Source organism: Arachis hypogaea, chromosome 11, assembly GCF_003086295.3.
Source record: "Arachis hypogaea cultivar Tifrunner chromosome 11, arahy.Tifrunner.gnm2.J5K5, whole genome shotgun sequence".
Classification (NCBI taxonomy): domain Eukaryota; kingdom Viridiplantae; phylum Streptophyta; class Magnoliopsida; order Fabales; family Fabaceae; genus Arachis; species Arachis hypogaea.
The window spans coordinates 21,141,043-21,159,480 of NC_092046.1; the positions used below are offsets into that span (position 1 = coordinate 21,141,043).

At 31.2% G+C, this 18,438-nt stretch overlaps 2 protein-coding genes across 3 annotated transcripts; both read left to right on the plus strand.

The window, feature by feature from the left end:
- Positions 1 to 347: 347 nt before the first annotated feature.
- On the plus strand, positions 348 to 2,028 carry LOC112720519 (protein IRX15-LIKE). The gene is made up of 2 exons (XM_025771482.3): positions 348 to 1,463; positions 1,758 to 2,028. The coding sequence occupies exon 1, from the start codon at positions 492 to 494 to the stop codon at positions 1,437 to 1,439; it is 948 nt and encodes a 315-aa protein (XP_025627267.1). The 5' UTR covers positions 348 to 491; the 3' UTR covers positions 1,440 to 1,463; positions 1,758 to 2,028.
- Positions 2,029 to 11,941: 9,913 nt separating this feature from the next.
- Positions 11,942 to 17,360, plus strand: LOC112720520 (homoarginine-6-hydroxylase 2-ODD-C23). Of its 2 annotated transcripts, XM_025771484.3 has the most exons (12): positions 11,942 to 12,101; positions 12,384 to 12,499; positions 13,203 to 13,321; positions 13,692 to 13,755; positions 13,913 to 13,980; positions 15,038 to 15,096; positions 15,190 to 15,358; positions 15,504 to 15,523; positions 15,635 to 15,681; positions 16,234 to 16,314; positions 16,415 to 16,504; positions 16,948 to 17,360. In XM_025771484.3, exons 1-12 carry the CDS (start codon positions 11,960 to 11,962, stop codon positions 17,077 to 17,079), a joined length of 1,107 nt encoding a protein of 368 aa, XP_025627269.1. In that variant the 5' UTR covers positions 11,942 to 11,959; the 3' UTR covers positions 17,080 to 17,360. The 2 variants fall into 2 exon arrangements, with proteins under 2 accessions (XP_025627269.1, XP_025627268.1); XM_025771483.3 differs by having other exon boundaries at positions 15,038 to 15,358.
- Positions 17,361 to 18,438: the final 1,078 nt, after the last annotated feature.

Here is an 18,438-nt window from a genome sequence, read left to right on the forward strand (position 1 = left end):
CATTATCCTCATCATATATTATTATATTATTTATCTACTACTAGATGAAATATAAACTATTACATCTAATTTATAATGTTTGTCGTTTTGATTATTTGCGCACTAATTAAAGAACCCAAAATTTAAAAAAAAATTGATTAAAAGAATGTTGATCAAAATACTCTTATTATTTAATAACTAAGTTATAACGCAAACACTTCATTATTATTATATTTAATGACTCACTTTAATGACACAACACACACAATTAAGCTCTAGGTTAAGTTGTTTTCAGTTCTAGAGAGCTTTGAATCAGCGTCACTGTGAATTGTAATGCAAGGTCACATTCAACAATTTTTTTTTTCTCCCTTTACATTACCTCAATTCCCTCTTTTGCAACCCCAAGTTTTCCACCACTTCTTTAAAACCAAACCTTCTTCCCCAATTCACCCTCAGAGCTCATAACAAAGACTCTAATCCTTCTCTTCTTCCTCAAATCTTTATTCAACACCATGAAGAACACAAACAACAACAACAACAACACAAAACTCATCCTCCTCCACCCTTACATCCAGAAACAAGGAAGCTCCAATCGTTTATGGCTCCTCGCTTTCATCTCAATCTTCACACTCGCTTTTCTCGTAACACTAATCTACACAAGAGAAACATATTCAATTACTGCCACAACCTCACACGTCATAACATCTTCAACACCAATTAGCACAATCAATGTTCCTCTTCCTTCCACAGTCATCAACACTCTTCTCCACTACGCTTCGAAATCCAACGACACATACCACATGCAGTATTCAGATCTCAAATCAATCTCCGATGTCCTCCGAAAGTGTTCTTCACCATGCAACTTCCTCATTTTTGGCCTCACTGGTGAGACTCTGCTCTGGAAAGCCCTGAATCATAACGGAAGAACGGTTTTCATCGACGAGAATCGCTACTACGCTGCGTATATCGAAGAGAAGCACCCGGAGCTCGACGTTTTCGACGTGCAATACACGACGAAGCGAAGTGAGATGAAGGAGCTTATAGCTTCGGCTAAAGAGCAGGCTTCCAATGAGTGCAAGCCGGTGCAGAATCTTTTGTTCTCTGATTGCAAACTTGGCCTTAATGACCTTCCAAACCATGTTTACGAGGTTGATTGGGATGTTATCTTGGTGGACGGTCCCCGTGGGGACTGGCCTGATGCTCCTGGCCGGATGTCAGCGATTTTCACCGCTAGCGTCCTGGCCAGGAGCAAGAAGGGCGGGAACCCAAAGACTCATGTCTTCTTGCATGACTATTTTGGGGAAGTTGAAAGGGTTTGTGGTGATGAGTTTCTTTGCAAGGAGAATTTGGTTGAGGCAAGCGAGACTTTGGGACATTTTGTGTTGGAAAAGATGGATGAGAGGAGTGTCCACTATTGCAAGAATGATAATAGCTCATCGTCTCCTTCTACTTCTTCGTAAGGCTCAGGGGATTATTTTTTTCAAGTAAATACCATTTTCAATTTCTAAATATTTGTTCCAAACACAGTATTTTTCTATAATTTGAAAATTTTTAATTGGTCTTCAACCATCTAAGTAAATGGTCTATAAAACTTCTGTAAATGGTGACATATTCAAATGTCGCTTAGTTCAGTAACAGAATTATTTAGACCTATTACTTGAATGGTTAGATAACAATAAAAAATTTTTGAATTATAAAAGAACATTTTATTCTTCGATAAATGGTTAGCAACCGAAAAAAATATTTACTCTTTTTTTTTTCTTCTTCGTCAAATTTAGTTTAATAATGTCTCTCTAGTCATACACACATTGCTAGAAGAAGGTGCTCGGAATCATCATGGATCGTCTTAGCCGCAAACTGGTGGATTAAAAAAATTCTTCTGGGTATTTATGATTTTTTTTCACTACTGCATTTTGTTTACTTCTTTCTCTGGTTGAGGCTTGTAAAAAATAATTCTTTTTTGGCATTTTTTTTTTCTTTTTACCTCCTCATTTTATGGCACTGAGAAATTATATTTTCTTCAATGAATTCAAGCTTCCAAGTTCCAAATTTCACTTCAGAAATCAGGTCAGAGCATATAGTATACTTACATTAGCAAAAGGGATATGTTGGGGGGAAACAGAAATTACTTAAAAAGGATTTTGTTTTGTACTTAATCCAAAGTAACTAATCTAATAGGTTTAACTTGTACCAAAAAACAAGTAATAAATAGGCTTAGTTTTCACACTTCATGGCATGGTTAATATTTCTTGCGTAGGTGAAATATTGTTAATAGAGTATCTAACAATTTTAGGTGTCAAGACCAATCTAGGTGTTTATATTAGTTTGTGTTTTCAAAGGTTAAAAATAAATTGTGTTATTTGCAATTTTTTTTGGCACATCCTTAATTATTTACACATTTTATTTTTGGATATAAAAATAAATATAATCAAAAAATAAAATTATTAAATATGAAACAAATGATAATTTGGAATGCACCATTATATTCTCAAGTCTGGATTTAAAAATAGCGTTGATAATCTAGGTACATTGTATTAGTCGTGTGACAAATACGACTCATGCAAAATTACAAACACAATATTTGGAGTTTAAGGTCACTTGCATGGAGGTGACTTCAACAACTATGATTTTAATTTGTTTTAAGAGAACGGTGAACTTCAACCATGTACCATGAAGACTATCATCTAGAAATTAAGAGAAAGAATAAAGTAGTATTTTGATTTTTAATATTTGGATTCAATTTTAATTTGGTTATTAATCTTTTAAATATTTTATTTTAGTCTTATAAAGTTTTAAAAGGTACTTTAAATTTGACATAAAAAATTAGTATACTGAAGAACTAATAACGTTAAATTTTGATACGTAAGTAAAATCGATCCACCAATAATCACTAATATAAATTTTTTTTTTATTTTGGAGCATTAATAATTGATTACTAGGATCACTACAAAAAATTCATCAGATACAATTGAATTTATCGGTGAAATTACTAAAAAAATTCACCGGTCAATTTATTACTCTCGGATTTAGCAGCAAACAAAATTAGACACTAAAATCCTTGCCAGCAACTCGATCGGATTATAAAATATGACGGTAATTTTCGGTAAAATTAGCAACAAATTTGAATAATTGATTGGAAAAATTATGGAAGTGGTCATTGTGAAAATAAATTTTATGGTAACTTTGACGCTACAAATTTTAGTTTACTGCCTTATTACCATCAGATTTATCCCCCTTTAAATCTGACGGTAATATATTATCTTATATTAATTAAATTAAAATTTACTAGCGAATTCAATCGATAAATATATCTGACAATAATTTTAAATTTTATTTTATTTTATTTTTTGAATCTGTTAGAACCCGATTTACTAGTCAATAATTAATAGTCAAGTAGTATTTTTAATAAAACAGTCAACTATAATATTAAATAACAATTGTACATAATAAAAAGTCAAAGAGATAAATTACCAATATTGTCAAACAAAGACAAACAAAACCCAAATCACTATGGATCCTGATAATCATCGTCGTCATCATCTCCTTGGTCCTATTGAGACGCGGTCTAGGTGATGGTGTCAGTTCCTGTCCTGGTGCCAGTGTAGAGGACAAGGAGCCCCCTTCATTAGTGACGCTGCCACCAGTGTGCATTTGGTCATATTACACCGCATCTGGTACCGCATCTGCTAAATCTGCTCTAGCTCCTGCCTAATGGACTCTATTTTTGCATCATGAGTATTCCTCTCTACCATGTATGTGAGCATCTCATTATATACCTCTTCTCAACTAGATGTAGCTAGTGACCCTGATCCAGAAAGCTCTAGGTGAGGGAGTGAACCTGCTCCCGCAAATTGACGTTTTCAGAATTTGCAGGGTTGGTGGCTGAGGTGAACAAAGCCCTCAAGGTGGAGGTGTGTATGTTGATAGCGAAGAAGAATTTCAGCCTGTAGACACAATTTTTGTATAGCTCGAATTCGGTCTGACACTATACTGAATTTAAAACTAATTTCAAAGCTAGCTTCTTTGCCTTATAATGGCTCCGGGGGATGCCAGTAGTCCCGGATAGTACTAATTCGTTACAAAGGATGGCCCACTTATCAAAACACTTTTAGGTGTGATTTGACTTAGACTTAATATTTACCATTCTAACACAAACAGACAATTTCAAGTGAACACACCCCTCAAACAATGATTATACCATAAATTCTAACAGATCATAAAATCTCTTTGTCTTTAACTTAGGCTCTTTCCATACTATTAACACCGATTGCATTAAATACCATCTCATAATATCTTTTTTGGTTATCCTCCCAATTCAGCTCTTCCATGTTCACTTTTCTAACCACCCTAATTCTCCTTTATCAACCCTCAGACCTAGTGGAATTTAGTGCGTACTGATTGATTCCGTACTCGTTAACTTCTCTGATTTCAGTCCACACGCAATAGCCTTTGTTGAACCCATTACAGTAAAGGTGAAGGGTTATATATGAAGGTTCTAACTACTTAGTCAACCGACATTTATAACATGAACACCTATATACCCTTTGATACCTAAACGGTTTCATATTGAAGACATACACAACAAACTGATCAACCCCTGAAAGAACTAAGGTTTTAACACTCTCTCCTCCAGTTGACCGTTGTTCCTATCATACATGCACAAACAATGACTTGAAATCATTTTGCAATAAACAAACTAAAATTTAGCCAATAACACAATTTATTATATTTTTTAAAAATTTCGATAGAATTTTGTTTATGATTAAAATCCTCTACCAAATATAATTTTTATTTTTTCATGAACCAAATATGTCTTTAAACAATTTTAACAAAAATTCAATAGAGTTTTTTCTTAATTTTGATACCTCCACCAAAAAAAATTATCAATTTTCATAGAGAAAATAGTTATAGACATAAATTAAAATAAATACACATTTAATAAAATATCAAATCCTAACCATTCTAGTGCACATCCCTTTATTATTCTGCAATTTTCAGCGAAGAAAAGTTTCGAAAAGGCACCACTAGGTAGGGTGTTCACGGATCGGTTTGGTTTGGATTTGAGGTGAAATGAGAACTGAACTAATTAAATTGTAATTAGTTCGATTTGTTCAACTTTATATTTTTTTTATGTGTATCCGAACCAAACCAAATCGATTAAGAATAGGTTAGTTTGGTTTGAATAATTGAGTATCCGATAAAATAGAAATTAAAAAAATTAGAAAATGATAAATTTTAAAAAAATATATCTATAAATATGGTAAACATGTAATATCATCTAACAAATCAAAAATATTTTAACAATAACAAAATCAAACACATGAAAATCCAAACATATTAAACTCCAAGCTCATCAAACTCCAAACATATTAAAAACTAAAAACAAAAATGCAACAACAATAAGCCTTCGAGGTCTTCACTCCATAATCTTTTATTTTATCAACCAAGCATGTTCAACGGGGTTAAATTTTGTCACTTTTTAAACTGCAAAAAAAAAAAAAACATAATAGAACATTAGTCACTCAGAATTTTTACAATCTATACAGAACAACATAATTTGGTGATTTTTTTCAAGAATTCAGAATTCGTCACTAACATGTATTTTAACAAGAACTCAAAACTTCAAATTTCAAAATAAACCAACTGAACAAAGTAAAAAGAATAACTTTAATTTCTCATAACAAACCAATTGAACTAAAAATTGAAGAGAGACAGAAAATATAAAAGAAATGAAGACTTAAAAGAAGTCTAAAGCGCTTTACTCCAAAAATATCTCTACGACGAGAAAAGAGATTTTTATTGGTGTCCTCCATTAGATTTGTCCAGAGCTTGGGCAAGTATCTTGGGGTCATGCTTAGCCATTCCAGGGTGATCCGTTTAGCTTTAAATGATGTCATAGATAAGATTTAGGGTAGACTAACAAGTTGAAAAGGGAGTTTGCTCAACTGGATAGGTAGATTCTGCTTGGTTAATTATATTGTAGTTATTATTCTCACATATTAGATGCATGTCTCTATTTTTTTCAAAAGGATCATAGATAACTGGAGTTTATGATGAGAACTTTTTTTGGAAAGGACAGACTGATGAAAGAGGATTAAATCTTGTTAGTTAAAAGGTGCTGGTTACTCTAAAAAAAATATGGATATTTGGGGATCAGAGATCCTTATTGTGCGAATATTGCTTTTCTTGGGAAGCTAGTTTGAACTTTTTTCAATCAGCCAAACAAGTTTTGGATTCAATTGTTGGATACCGAATACCGATCATCTCAAGATGACTGTTTGGGTTATACTAGGAATAAGGGCTCACATTTGGAAGAGTTTTTGCAAGACTTGAAAAGTGTTGAAGGATGAATTTGTTTGGTGTATTGAAAATTTGAACTAGAATTTTTGGTTTTCTAGCTAGAAGAGAGAAAGACAGTTATCCAATGAGATGGATTATGTTCACATTTCTGATTCAAACCTCCAGATACAAAATATATGGTTAGTTGGTAGGTGTCATTTGGAGACTTTTTATTTTCTTCTATCTCAGAATCTGAAAGGTAACATTCTTTCTTACAATCCAGATGTGCAAAAAGGTCCGAAAGTGGGTTGGTATTGGTGTGGAAGTCTACAAATTACACAATGGTTATTTGTAGTTGTGTAAGCAACTTTTTTGTTGGAAAAAATGGAGGAATTGGCTTTAGTTTTGGCGCTAGCTTGTTTCGAAAAAGCACAAGTTTTTTGCTTGGCTGTGTCTTAGGGAAGCTCTTCCTACTACAAGCTTTCCCTTCAGAAGAGGAAAGTTATCATCGAATAGGTGCCCAAGATGTCTTGTTAGCAAGGAATCGATTTTACATTGTATTCAGGATTTTTCGAAAGCTCATATTGTATGGCACATGTTGGATATTTTTTGTCATCCTTTGGATTTGAAGAACTTGTTCTTGTATCATAGTAAAGAACATCTTTAGAATTTTGGTAGATATGACGAATAATGAATAATGACATCTTTAATCCTTATGAGACTTCACCTCAGAAAAAAATATTTTGTCTGGATTTAGCTTTAGAAAAAGAGTTTAGGAGTGTTTTTGAATTACAATGTATGTCCCTTCCTTCTATTCTAAGTAATTCTTAGAATCATCCATTTATAGGTACTTTTAAGATTAATTGTGATGCTACTTATTCTGGTTCTGGTAATATTGTTGGTTTTGCTTGCGTTATCAAAAATTGTAATGAGTGTTAGTAAAGAGGGTGTTTATGAATGATTGAGAATAATAGTATTTTTCAAGAAAAACTGTTTGTTATTTAGAGAGGTTACATGATCTCTTATCCTGGGTTGTGGGTCAATGAGATATTATTTGTGAGACGAATTGTGTGAATACATTAAATCTTGTTATTAATCATCAAGATAGTTTTGGGTTTATTGATTTGTTAATGTTTAAAATAAAAAATATCATGCGTTAAAATCGACGTGCTGACTTTCGTTTGATTATGAGAGATGTAAATACGGTGGCAAATACTATGACAAAGATGTCGGTAAGATTATAATTTTATCAAGTGGAATTTTTTTTTTAAAAAGAAGTTAAAAAATAGTCTTAAGCGGACTGTTCTTTTATTTAAGTAGTTTTTGATTTTTTTTTTGTTTAATTTATTTAAATAAAAAAAAATTATCCTTAGCTTAATGGTACAATGTGCACATCAATAGTGTGTGCGGGTGGTGGAGAGGTTCTTATATCAGCATAACCTATTCTTCCCCTTACAATAATGAATAATGATCTTGTTTAGAATAATCTTGTTTATGAATATTTATGTGTTTTTAATTATGAATTATTGTACTTGTTTCTATCTAAAGGTTTATCTTTTCATACCAAAGACGACAAACGTAATTGATCCCAAATACGTCAACGAATCACGCGCCCACTCCATAACATTATCTCAATGCAATAGTAATTTACGTAAAGATAAAAATATTAAGTGATGGGAATGATCGATCTCAAGTAGGTATCTTTATATTCAAATATTATAATATGATCCAACAATAATGAAATTTTTTTACACGCAAAAATAAGATAAATAAAAAGAGAGGTAAATGAACAAAAGATATTGTGTTCTATACTTTTATTCCATATTAGTTTGATTTCTTAATAGTTGTGTTAGAATAAAAATAGAAAACAATATAATGATTCATAATATAATAATACTTTATGAATAAAATAATAGTTTTTACTGAAAAATAATTCTGCTTTCAATAAAATTTGTTAAAGAAATTGTATGATAGTTGATATTTGATACCATTTAAATTTGTATTTTACTCATATATAAATAAGGTAAAAAAAATTTGTGTATCATTCTTTAATTTGTCTATGTAATATTTTTTTATTATAATAATTTGATAGTATAAGACCAAAGAAATATCAATCATTCTACTATTTCTTAATTTGTTAATAAATTATTGAGAAAAAAATTAAATTCATTATGTTTGCTCAAAATTTGTGTTTTATCGAGTTAGACAGCGGATATGTACTATTGCATCTAGGAAAAGTCTAGGAGGCCATTAATTTTTGTGTTTTTTGGCCAGCACTTAACCATTAAAATAAAAGTGAGTGATTTTCTACCATTAGATATAATCTCACCCTATTAAAAATACTATTGATGGCCAATTGATGGTTACAAAACACTAAAATTGCTGACCCTTAGCATTCTTTTTGCATCTATATCTAATATGAAAATAGAAAACAATCAGATAATAATAAAATAATTAGGGGTGACAAACAAGTTAGTTCATTTCATTTCGTCATATTTTCTGCTGTCAAAAGTTTATTATTTAGTGGGCTAGTCTGTTTCATTCCGCCTAGTAAGGCAATGTCAAATTCCATTCCCGCCCCACCTAACAGCAACTTGGCAGGTCGATGGGTTAAATTCGCTAATTTTTTTTATTAATAAATTATTAAATATTAAATAATATACATAATTTCACAATCATTTTAATAAATTTATAATTTATAAAGGTATAAAAAATTTATAATTTTTAAATTTACAAATATTAAAGTCTTTATTCTAAATATATAATAAACATAATCATCAACCAAGTTTTTTAAAATAAAATAATAAAACTATTATTATAAAAAATAAAATAAACGTTGTCTAAAATATATAATTAAACATTTTCAAGTCTCCAATCAATTGAATATAGAACATAATCTAAATATAATTTAGAACATCTTCAATTATAAAAAAGAACGACAGATTCGCCAGAAAAGCCTGCCCTGCCAAAACTCACCAAAATTCACAAGTTAGGAGAACTTTTTAATTATAACCGTTTTAAATTTTCAACCCAACCCATCTTTTTTGACGAATTACGCAGACCAACTCGACAAATTTCGATCTATTTGTCACCACCACTACAACAATGTAGACTATTTTTTAGGATTATTATGTGTCAAAAAAAATTAAAATTCGTCAAAAAAAATTTTGACACTATTTTAACTATGAAAATATGTTAATAAAAATTTTGTCAAAAATAGTATTTTTAACATATAAGTAATTGTAAAAAAAAGTTTAAATCTTATTTTGATAAATATTGGCCATCAAAAATAATTTGTTAGAAAAATTTGAGAATATATTTTTTGTAATACTTATTAATCGTCAAAAATACTATTTATTTTGACACTTATTGACTATAAAAAATTCTCAACAAAAATTTTTAACAAAGAATGAGATGAGATCTTGAAACGGAAGAATAAACTGAGATTTTGAAAATGAAAAATAAGTAGTATGATCCTAAACTGAGAGCAGTGTGATGCCAAAATTGATGGAGCTCAACGAAGAAAAAGAATAATAGAGTAAGTTGAAAACAAATGAATGTTATTTGACATTTGACATTTGTGATATTTGTCAAAAATATATATTAATTTTTACACTTAACTATAACTTTAAAAAAATCATGTTAAAATAGTTCTCTTTTCTTGTAGTGCAATAAATAAAACTGAGCAATAAGATTAAATTTCTGTTTTTTACACTAGTCCCTAATGCAGAAGATACCCACATTATATTAAACCTGCATCGATTCTAGAATAGAATACAAGTAATATTATCATATTTATAAAATAATATAATATTATAAGACTAGTAAAATTTATTATTTTTTAATATTTAATTAATTATTGTTTGAATTTTAAATAATGAATTTTAATAGTATAAAAATAAAATATTAATTTAAAATATATATTGATTAATATCAATAAAAATTATTAATTTTTTAGTATTTTTTAATAAAATATATTTGGAGTTTTTATTTGTGTAAAATTTTTTTGTTTGAAAAAAAAAACTGGTATTATTCATTTTTTATTTTTAATATTAAATTGATAAGAATATATATATATATATATATATATATTTTTTTTTTGTGACTGAAATAAACTAAACAAAGAAAAACAAAACAAATGCTTTGCTTAAATAGAGGGACAGTTCTTTTTAAGACTATTCTTAAACTCCTCCCAAAGTGAAGGAAGCTCTACATGAGAAAGTTGTAACTTCATCCTTATCTTTGCCATAGTATCTGCGACCGTGTTTGCATCTCTCGTAATCAAACGAAAGTCAACACGCCAATTTCAATACATGATATCTCTTATTTTGAGCACCAATGGATCAATAAACCCAAAATCATCTTGGTGATTAATAACAAGATTAAATGCTTTCACACAATCTGTCTCACAAATAACATCTCGTTGATCTACATCCCAAGCTAAGAGATATCCTCTCCAAATAGCAAACAATTCTCCTTGAAGAATACTATTACTTTCAATCATTCTCAAACACCCCCTTTGCGAACTCCCATTACAATCTCTAATAACACAAGCAAAACCAACACTATCACCCAAACCAAGATAACTAGCATCACAATTAATCTTGAAAATACCCATGGATGGGGATTCCAAAAACCATTTAGAGTAGAGGGAAGGAACATACGTTGTAATTCAAAAATATTCCTAAGCTCCTTTTCTGAAGTTAATGCCAGACAAATCACTTTTTCCGGAGGCCAAGTTTCATGAGGATTAAACATGTCATTATTCCTTACTCATCATATCCACCAAAGTCCCGAAAAGAACTTGAACGGATGCTCTCTACTATGATACAAGAACCAGTTCTTCAAATCCAAAGGATGTTAAGAAATATGCAACCTATGCCATACAAGCTGAGCTTCTGGGCAATCCTGAATACAATGTAAAATCGATTCATGGTTAAAAAGACATCTTGGGCACCTATCCGATGACGACATCCCTCTTCTAAAGTAAAAACTTGCAGTAAGAAGAGCCTCCTTAAGACACAACCAAGCCAAAAACTTGTGCTTTTTCAGAACAAGCTGACGCCAAAGCTAAAGCCAATTCTCCTGCTCCTCCCAATCAAAAAGTTTCTTACACAACCACAAGTAACCATTACGTGAGTCATAGACTTTAACTGCATATCCAAACTAATACCAATCCACTTCCGAACCTGTTTGCACATCTGAACTGTAAGAGAGAATATTACTTTAATTATGAACGGTTAGGATGTTAATTTTAAATATAGTATTATTTAATTTAAAATAAGAAATAGGATTTTTTTATTTTAAAAAGTATAAAAATTAAATTATTTAATTTTTGAAATAAAAATATAAAAAAATATATAAAAAAATTATAATATTTAAGTATATTACTCATTTTATGTTTATAGATAAAAAAAATTAATCGTTAAAAAAAGTACTTAATTTGAAACTATAAAAATATTATTTATATAATAAAATTAATTATTATATATTTTTTATTTAAATATAAATATAATTTAATTAATTTTTAATATATATTTTATATTAATAACTGATTTTAACGGTTAAAAAAATAGGCCAATAAATTATAGCTCAAATGACCCCATACTTAATTAAGAAGTCACGGATTCGAACCTTCTATCTTTCAAAAAAAAAAAAAAAACGGTTAAAAGAAGAGGAGGCATGATTATAGGTGCCTTTGATGTGCATTACTCCATTTGTCTCTCTTTATAAGAGGCAATTGCCACCGCAGAGCTTGCATTGTATCACCGACCTCACCCGCAATACACAGAACACACAAAAGTCAGCGATGGCTACGGACTTCAGTTCAATTCCCCTAATTGGTAAAACTTTCATACCAGTTCCATAGCCATCAATCTCGATATTTTCAACCAATCATATCTTTCGATTTCATAGCTTCATTTGTGTATGTAGATAGAAATTAAACATAACTAATTATAATAATTTCGCTGATGGTTTTAGTTCAGTGTCCATGAATCAAGAATTTTGAAAGTTCAATTTTCATTATCACAAGTGATCAATTATGTTACAGTTGATGCCGAATTATTTACTTAATATACTTATAAATTCAGAGGATAAATTTAATTTCTTTTTGTTCTATCTAGATGTTAGTGCCCTTTTAGCCAAGTGTGATGACCCAAAAATGGGAGAGGACCCTGGTGTTCTTGAAGTTGTTAGACAGTTGGATAAGGCTTGCACTGAGGCTGGGTTCTTCTATTTGGTATTTATCTTTTATTTATTTATTTTTCTTCTTTTATTCTGTAGCTTGCTTTCTTGAAATATGAGATAAATTGGTAGGGTTCTCTACATCATAACGATTTCTGTGTTAGAATTGCTTATTTTACATTGACAGTAGGTTCAGTAGTCTTTGATGTGTAGATTCCAAATTTCTCTAGAATAAAGATTTTAATATTGCTTTGAAACTGAAATGAACAAAAAGAAAAAAAACGTTTAAGCAATAAATCTCATATACTAAGTTAACCTAACCAACTTGGGTTGGTCAAGTTGTTAGTTCACTCGTCTACTTAAGCAAGTGTCGGAGAGTTTGAATCCCGCTTTGTGCATGCAGCAACTCATTAGCTAGCAGCAAATCCTTAAATAAAGCTTCAATTTGCGACAGATTAGTATTTGGCCTATCAGGCTAAGTGATACCGTGGAAAACCAAAAAGGTTAATAATATAATCCCACAAGGATACATTCGAGGCAACTTCTAGTGAAGCTATTGCCATTTACAAGCATCTGAGTAAATAGAGTTCATATTAAATCAATAGAGGAATTAATTATTATTTGATTTTCTCTAAAAGTTTATTTTCTTGGCAATCCAAGGCAAGATTTTGCATTCCGGTTTTCTCCCTTGTCATCTTTAATCATTTCCTTTATTTTGGTTATTGTTTTGCTTAAATTCTATGGTCCTTGATTTACAGAAAGGTCATGGTGTTTCTGATGCTCTCCTTAAAGAAGTTAAAGACATAACTCGCAGATTCTTCGAACTACCTTGTGAAGAAAAGACAAAAATCAAAATGACTCCGGCTGCAGGGTTCAGGTTAGCCTGGATGCCGAATTCGCTTTATTTAGTTGTTAGATATAAGACGCCTTTGCCTAACAGCTTCTTCACCTTCTGGAAGAGTTAGTTCGTGACATGATATCAGATGTTTAGAACTTCGATGATTGATTGATCTCAAGATTGATCCTAGTTGTCATTTTCCAAAAATTGCACACAGAGTTTCAGCATATGGTTGGGTTGGCCTATACCTTCTGTTTCATCAGTATGGATCTTTCTTGAGGGGGCACGTCATTTTTTAAAACCATCTCTATGTATTTATCTAGCAGCATAAAGTTTGACATAGTTGATTTGTGACATTTTATTTATATGCATCACAGCACTTGCTATAAAAGCCTAACTTCTGATGCAGAGGTTACCAGAGGGTTGGAGAAAATATAACTAAAGGCACACCTGACATGCATGAAGCAATTGATGTAGGTATTACTAAGAATATAGGTCTATGTCAATGTTCTTTAGAGTCAATTTGATCATATTGTTTGAAGATAGATTCCCTCACTATACCATATCATTTTCTTTCTCTGATTGCTAAGCATAGTAGCTCTACTGATTGCTACATTTTTTCTTTGGCAGTGCTATAAGGAGGTGACAAGGGGCATGTATGGAGATCTTGGCAAAACTATGGAAGGATACAACCAGTGGTATGTGGAATCATGTTTATTTTTTATCTTTTTGTTTTTAATAATGCCTGCTTCACTGCTTTAGACGAATATCATGCCCAATAGACATAATTTCATGTATGCTTTTGCTTCTAGTCGCATATATCTTATGGGAATTTCTTTGGTGAAGAATAAAGTTGGGTGAAGAGTAGAGTTGGCAGTTGGGTGAAGAGCAAAGATTTTTCCTAAATTTATAGAGAACTTGTGAGAAGAAGACCGACAGAGTACCCAACAAGGAGGGTGGATGAGATGAAAGATGGATAAGGGGTGAAAGGCAGAAGAAGACCTAGAAAAACCATCCATGAGGTGGTCAAACAAGATCTACATATAAACAGTCTCTCTGTAGACATGATCTATGATAGAGCTCAATGGCGTCATTTGATTCATGTAGCCGACCCCACCTAGTGGGATAAGGCTTCGTTGTTGTTGTTATAGAGAACTTGTGCATTGCACATGATATATATTTTGTGACTTTTTCTATTATAAAGGAAGCAATCTTCACTCTCATTGAAAGGTACAATGCACCATAGCATTATCGATATCTTATTAGTCAAGATTCGAATATTGATCAAATTAGTTTCATTCTCTTAGGATTAACTTTGCATGAATGACATTTGATACGTGTCTCTCATATCCAAGCAATAGAGTATTGCACTTGGGAGTACTAACATTTAGTATAGAAGTCCTTATGTGATAATAACAGACAGTGAAGTACCAAAATTACCCATGAAAGAAAGATCATGTCACTGACAAAAATCACTTATAGAAGAACACAAACTCAAAAGCTTAAAGAAAATTATGGATGAAAGATCATGTCATCAACAAAATGGTTCTCCTTTTTGGGATAGATTTGTTAAACAAATCAAGTCTATTGGATATATTGGCCACCAGATTTTTGTTCTTTTTTTGGCTAACATTATCAGTAACATCTTTTGTGATAATTTTGGTACTTCACTCATTAAAATATCACACTTATGTCTTCTTAAGCTAGTATGCATTCCAAGTTCTAACCCTTGCAATTTTTTTGTCCATCATGCAGGCCTCAAAATCCTCCAAAGTTCAAAGTTATTATGGAGGAATATATTAGTATCTGCACAGGCATGCTTTCTCATCCTTTTATTCCTATTCCCATGATTTTGTTTCCTGGAGTGGAATTTTTCATTCTTATGATGATTCTTTTGGTAAGAGCAGAGCTTGCAAGGAAAATTATGCGAGGTATCGCTTTAGCACTAGGAGGATCACCAGACGAATTTGAAGGACAGAGAGCTGGGGATCCATTTTGGGTAATGCGGCTTATTGGTTACCCGGGCTTAACCACTACAAATGGAACTCATGAAGCTATGAAAAATGACATTGGATGGTAATGTAATTATAAAATTCTAAACTGAGGTTGCAAACTACTTGCAAGTTACTAATTTAAGTTTTTCATTTCCATTACATTATTGATGTATTTTCTGTTTATGTTTACTTTTTTGTCTTTGTTTCTTTTATTTCATGAAATCCAGTGGAGCTCATACTGATTATGGTACGATATATATTTATATATCTTAGCCTTCAATCATGATTTATTTAGATTATCTGTTAATGAGTAATCGTCAATTGTCAATTAATGATCTTAAGATGCTGTGCCTAATAGGTTTATTGACATTGTTAAACCAGGATGAAGATATAAATGCTCTCCAGGTATTCTTTTATATAATTCCTTCTTGATTTTAGATACTGATAATCTTCATTTGTTGCATACAATTCCTGATATTACTTCTGTTTCTCACTATGAGCACTCTTTTACTGAGTTATATAACCTTGAATTCAAATTTTATATGTAGTTTCTGTTTAAATGTATATAAATTTAGTTAGAGGTGATTGATTTCGTCGAAGTTTTAAGTTTCAATTTTCAACCTATGTTTACTGCTATAACCATTAATTAAATGGTTTAACTAACATGTATCCTGAAGACACATTTTAAGGTTATATATCGAGAAAGTTTTGTTATTGAAAATACAAAATATTGAAGTTTTTAATGCGTTTGTTGTGTATTTATTAAAAGAAAAGATTTTAGAACTTCTACTAATAGTAATCTTAACATGTGCCTTACTAAATCCTTAATTTAATTCTAGGTTCACTAAGGCTCTTAAATGGATTCAATTGCCTCCAAAATGAGAAAATGTGGTGTTAAGAAAACTTAAATCATGGTTGCTTTTGTTTCCCATTGTTTATGCTATGATATTGTTGAAGGTGAGAAACCTCTCTGGTGAGTGGATATCAGCACCTCCAGTTCCTGGCACATTTGTGTGCAACATTGGTGACATGCTAAAGGTAATTTTTCACGCTTTTAATCTCTTAATCAAATCAACACTCCATGAGAATTGAGACATAGTTGAATAATATCTGATCAAGTATGGAAAAATTACGGCAGATATATTCCAATGGTTTATACGAGTCAACTTTGCATCGGGTGATAAACAACTCTCCAAAATATAGAGTCAGTGTAGTATACTTTTACGAGGTTAGCCCCTATTTTCTATACTTCGTTCATTTGAAAATATTTGTCACTTTTTAAAATGTTGGTATATTTATAACTTAAACTATAATTCAATGTATATGTAAACATAGTATCTGGGTAATATAGGGAACAAATTTTAGTTAGCCAAAGTCAATATTAGTTAAGTTTTCTTTTTCAATTCCAAAAACTCATTTTTGTAGGAGCTTTAGTATTTAGAGTTTATAATTTAGACCTTCAAGTTAAGGATTTATTGATATAGTGTCTAGACTTTTAAGATAAACAAAATAATTTTGAAAAAGTTGTTGATATTGACTAAAAAAAGATCGACTCCTTAGTATTACTCTTCTGAATATACCAAAAGTTAAAAGTGACCGATATTTTGAAAGAGATCTCTTTCACTTGATTAATTTGCAACTGATGATAGTTTGGAATTGCTTTGTGAATAGACGAACTTTGATTCTGCCGTAGAGCCTTTGGATACAATTAGAACAAGGAAAAATGGTACCAAGAAGTTTGAAAAAGCTATCTATGGAGAGCATCTAGTTAGCAAGGTCCTCACGAATTTCGTCGACGTTTAATTTTATTTCGTTGTGAATTCTTATAAGTCAGGCATCTAATTAGCTGGTTTAATTTGGACTGTACAACATCCATCTTGCTTGACTAGTTTGCAAGGAGTGACAATACTTTTTATCAGCTATGATTATGGGATCCAAATTCTCTGTATGGTGATTAGGTATATATATATCACGCTCACATTTTTCTCTTGTTATTGTAGGTAAGTCGTGTATGTATCAATATCTTCATCAACAAAATGTAAATTTATATTTCAATTAAGAGTTTGCAAATTGGAGTACAAAAATTGATTTTCATCCGGAGTTAATATTAACATTCCTATAAAAAATAGCATTCATAAATTTATAATTACGAAATACCAAACGAAAATAGAGTTTAAAATAATAGCATAAAATTGTCCTAAGAAAAAAAAGTGTATATATATATATCATAATCCTAACGTTGCATTTCTAAACAAAATTAATAGGAAACTAGTCAAGTAAATAAAAATATTATTTTTTATTAATACGTTGCATTTAAAGTATCTCCATTTTTGGCGTGTTTATTTCTTACAACTGGTCCTAGATTAACATTCCTTTGTGGGCAAACGAACTTTGATACTGTCGTTGAACCTTTAAAATCAAGTAAAACAAGGACAAATGGTACCAAGAAGTTTAGGAAAGTTGTCTTTGGAGATCATCTAGTTAGCAAAGGTTCTCACGAATTTTGTTGACTAATTTTAGTTTGTTTAATACATTGTTATCTAATACATGTAGCCCTTTAGTATGATCTCCATTTTCTTCACACTAAAATTTGCATTATATATAACACGTAAAATCGCATAATCAACAACTAAACATGGTTGTCACAGTGTAGCATTAAGAATTCCTTTGCAAATTGCATATAATATCAGGTATCACCAATCGTGGGATCATTATTTAAAGATAGATACACATACATAGGCAAGGACAAGATCAGTCAACAGATTGAGTAAATTATCATTTTTCATCAAAAATAAATTGGATGCTGACAAAGTGACAATCCACAAAACTAACCACACAAAAAAACGAAGGTTATAGTCATAAAAGATGAACTCATTTACAGATTATCTATCCACCTTGTTCGATTCTGTCCTCAGTATGGCACTCTCATACTTCCATTCCTTCCCTAACCTTTCCACTCCCTATATGTCCTCCTCCCTCCTCCCTTTCCCTCTTCAACCAATTCCCCTCCTCCTTCTGCCATCCACCATGCCTCTACTTGATCTGCCATTTCTCTGGATGTCGCCACCATCCTCATGGACGTTGCAGTCCATATTGACCTCGATAAACAGCAGTTCAGCCTGCTCTTACATTTTGTAAGCCACCACTTGGATCCTCCGATCT

Excerpts from the sequence above, each read along its gene's own strand:
- LOC112720520 (XM_025771483.3), top strand. The coding sequence starts at position 11,960 with ATGTGCATTACTCCATTTGTCTCTCTTTATAAGAGGCAATTGCCACCG. Across the intron at positions 13,322-13,691 it reads ACTCCGGCTGCAGGGTTCAG|AGGTTACCAGAGGGTTGGAG; the intron begins GTTAGCCTGGAT and ends CTTCTGATGCAG. Across the intron at positions 16,315-16,414 it reads ACATTGGTGACATGCTAAAG|ATATATTCCAATGGTTTATA; the intron begins GTAATTTTTCAC and ends AAATTACGGCAG.
- LOC112720519 (XM_025771482.3), top strand. The coding sequence starts at position 492 with ATGAAGAACACAAACAACAACAACAACAACACAAAACTCATCCTCCTC.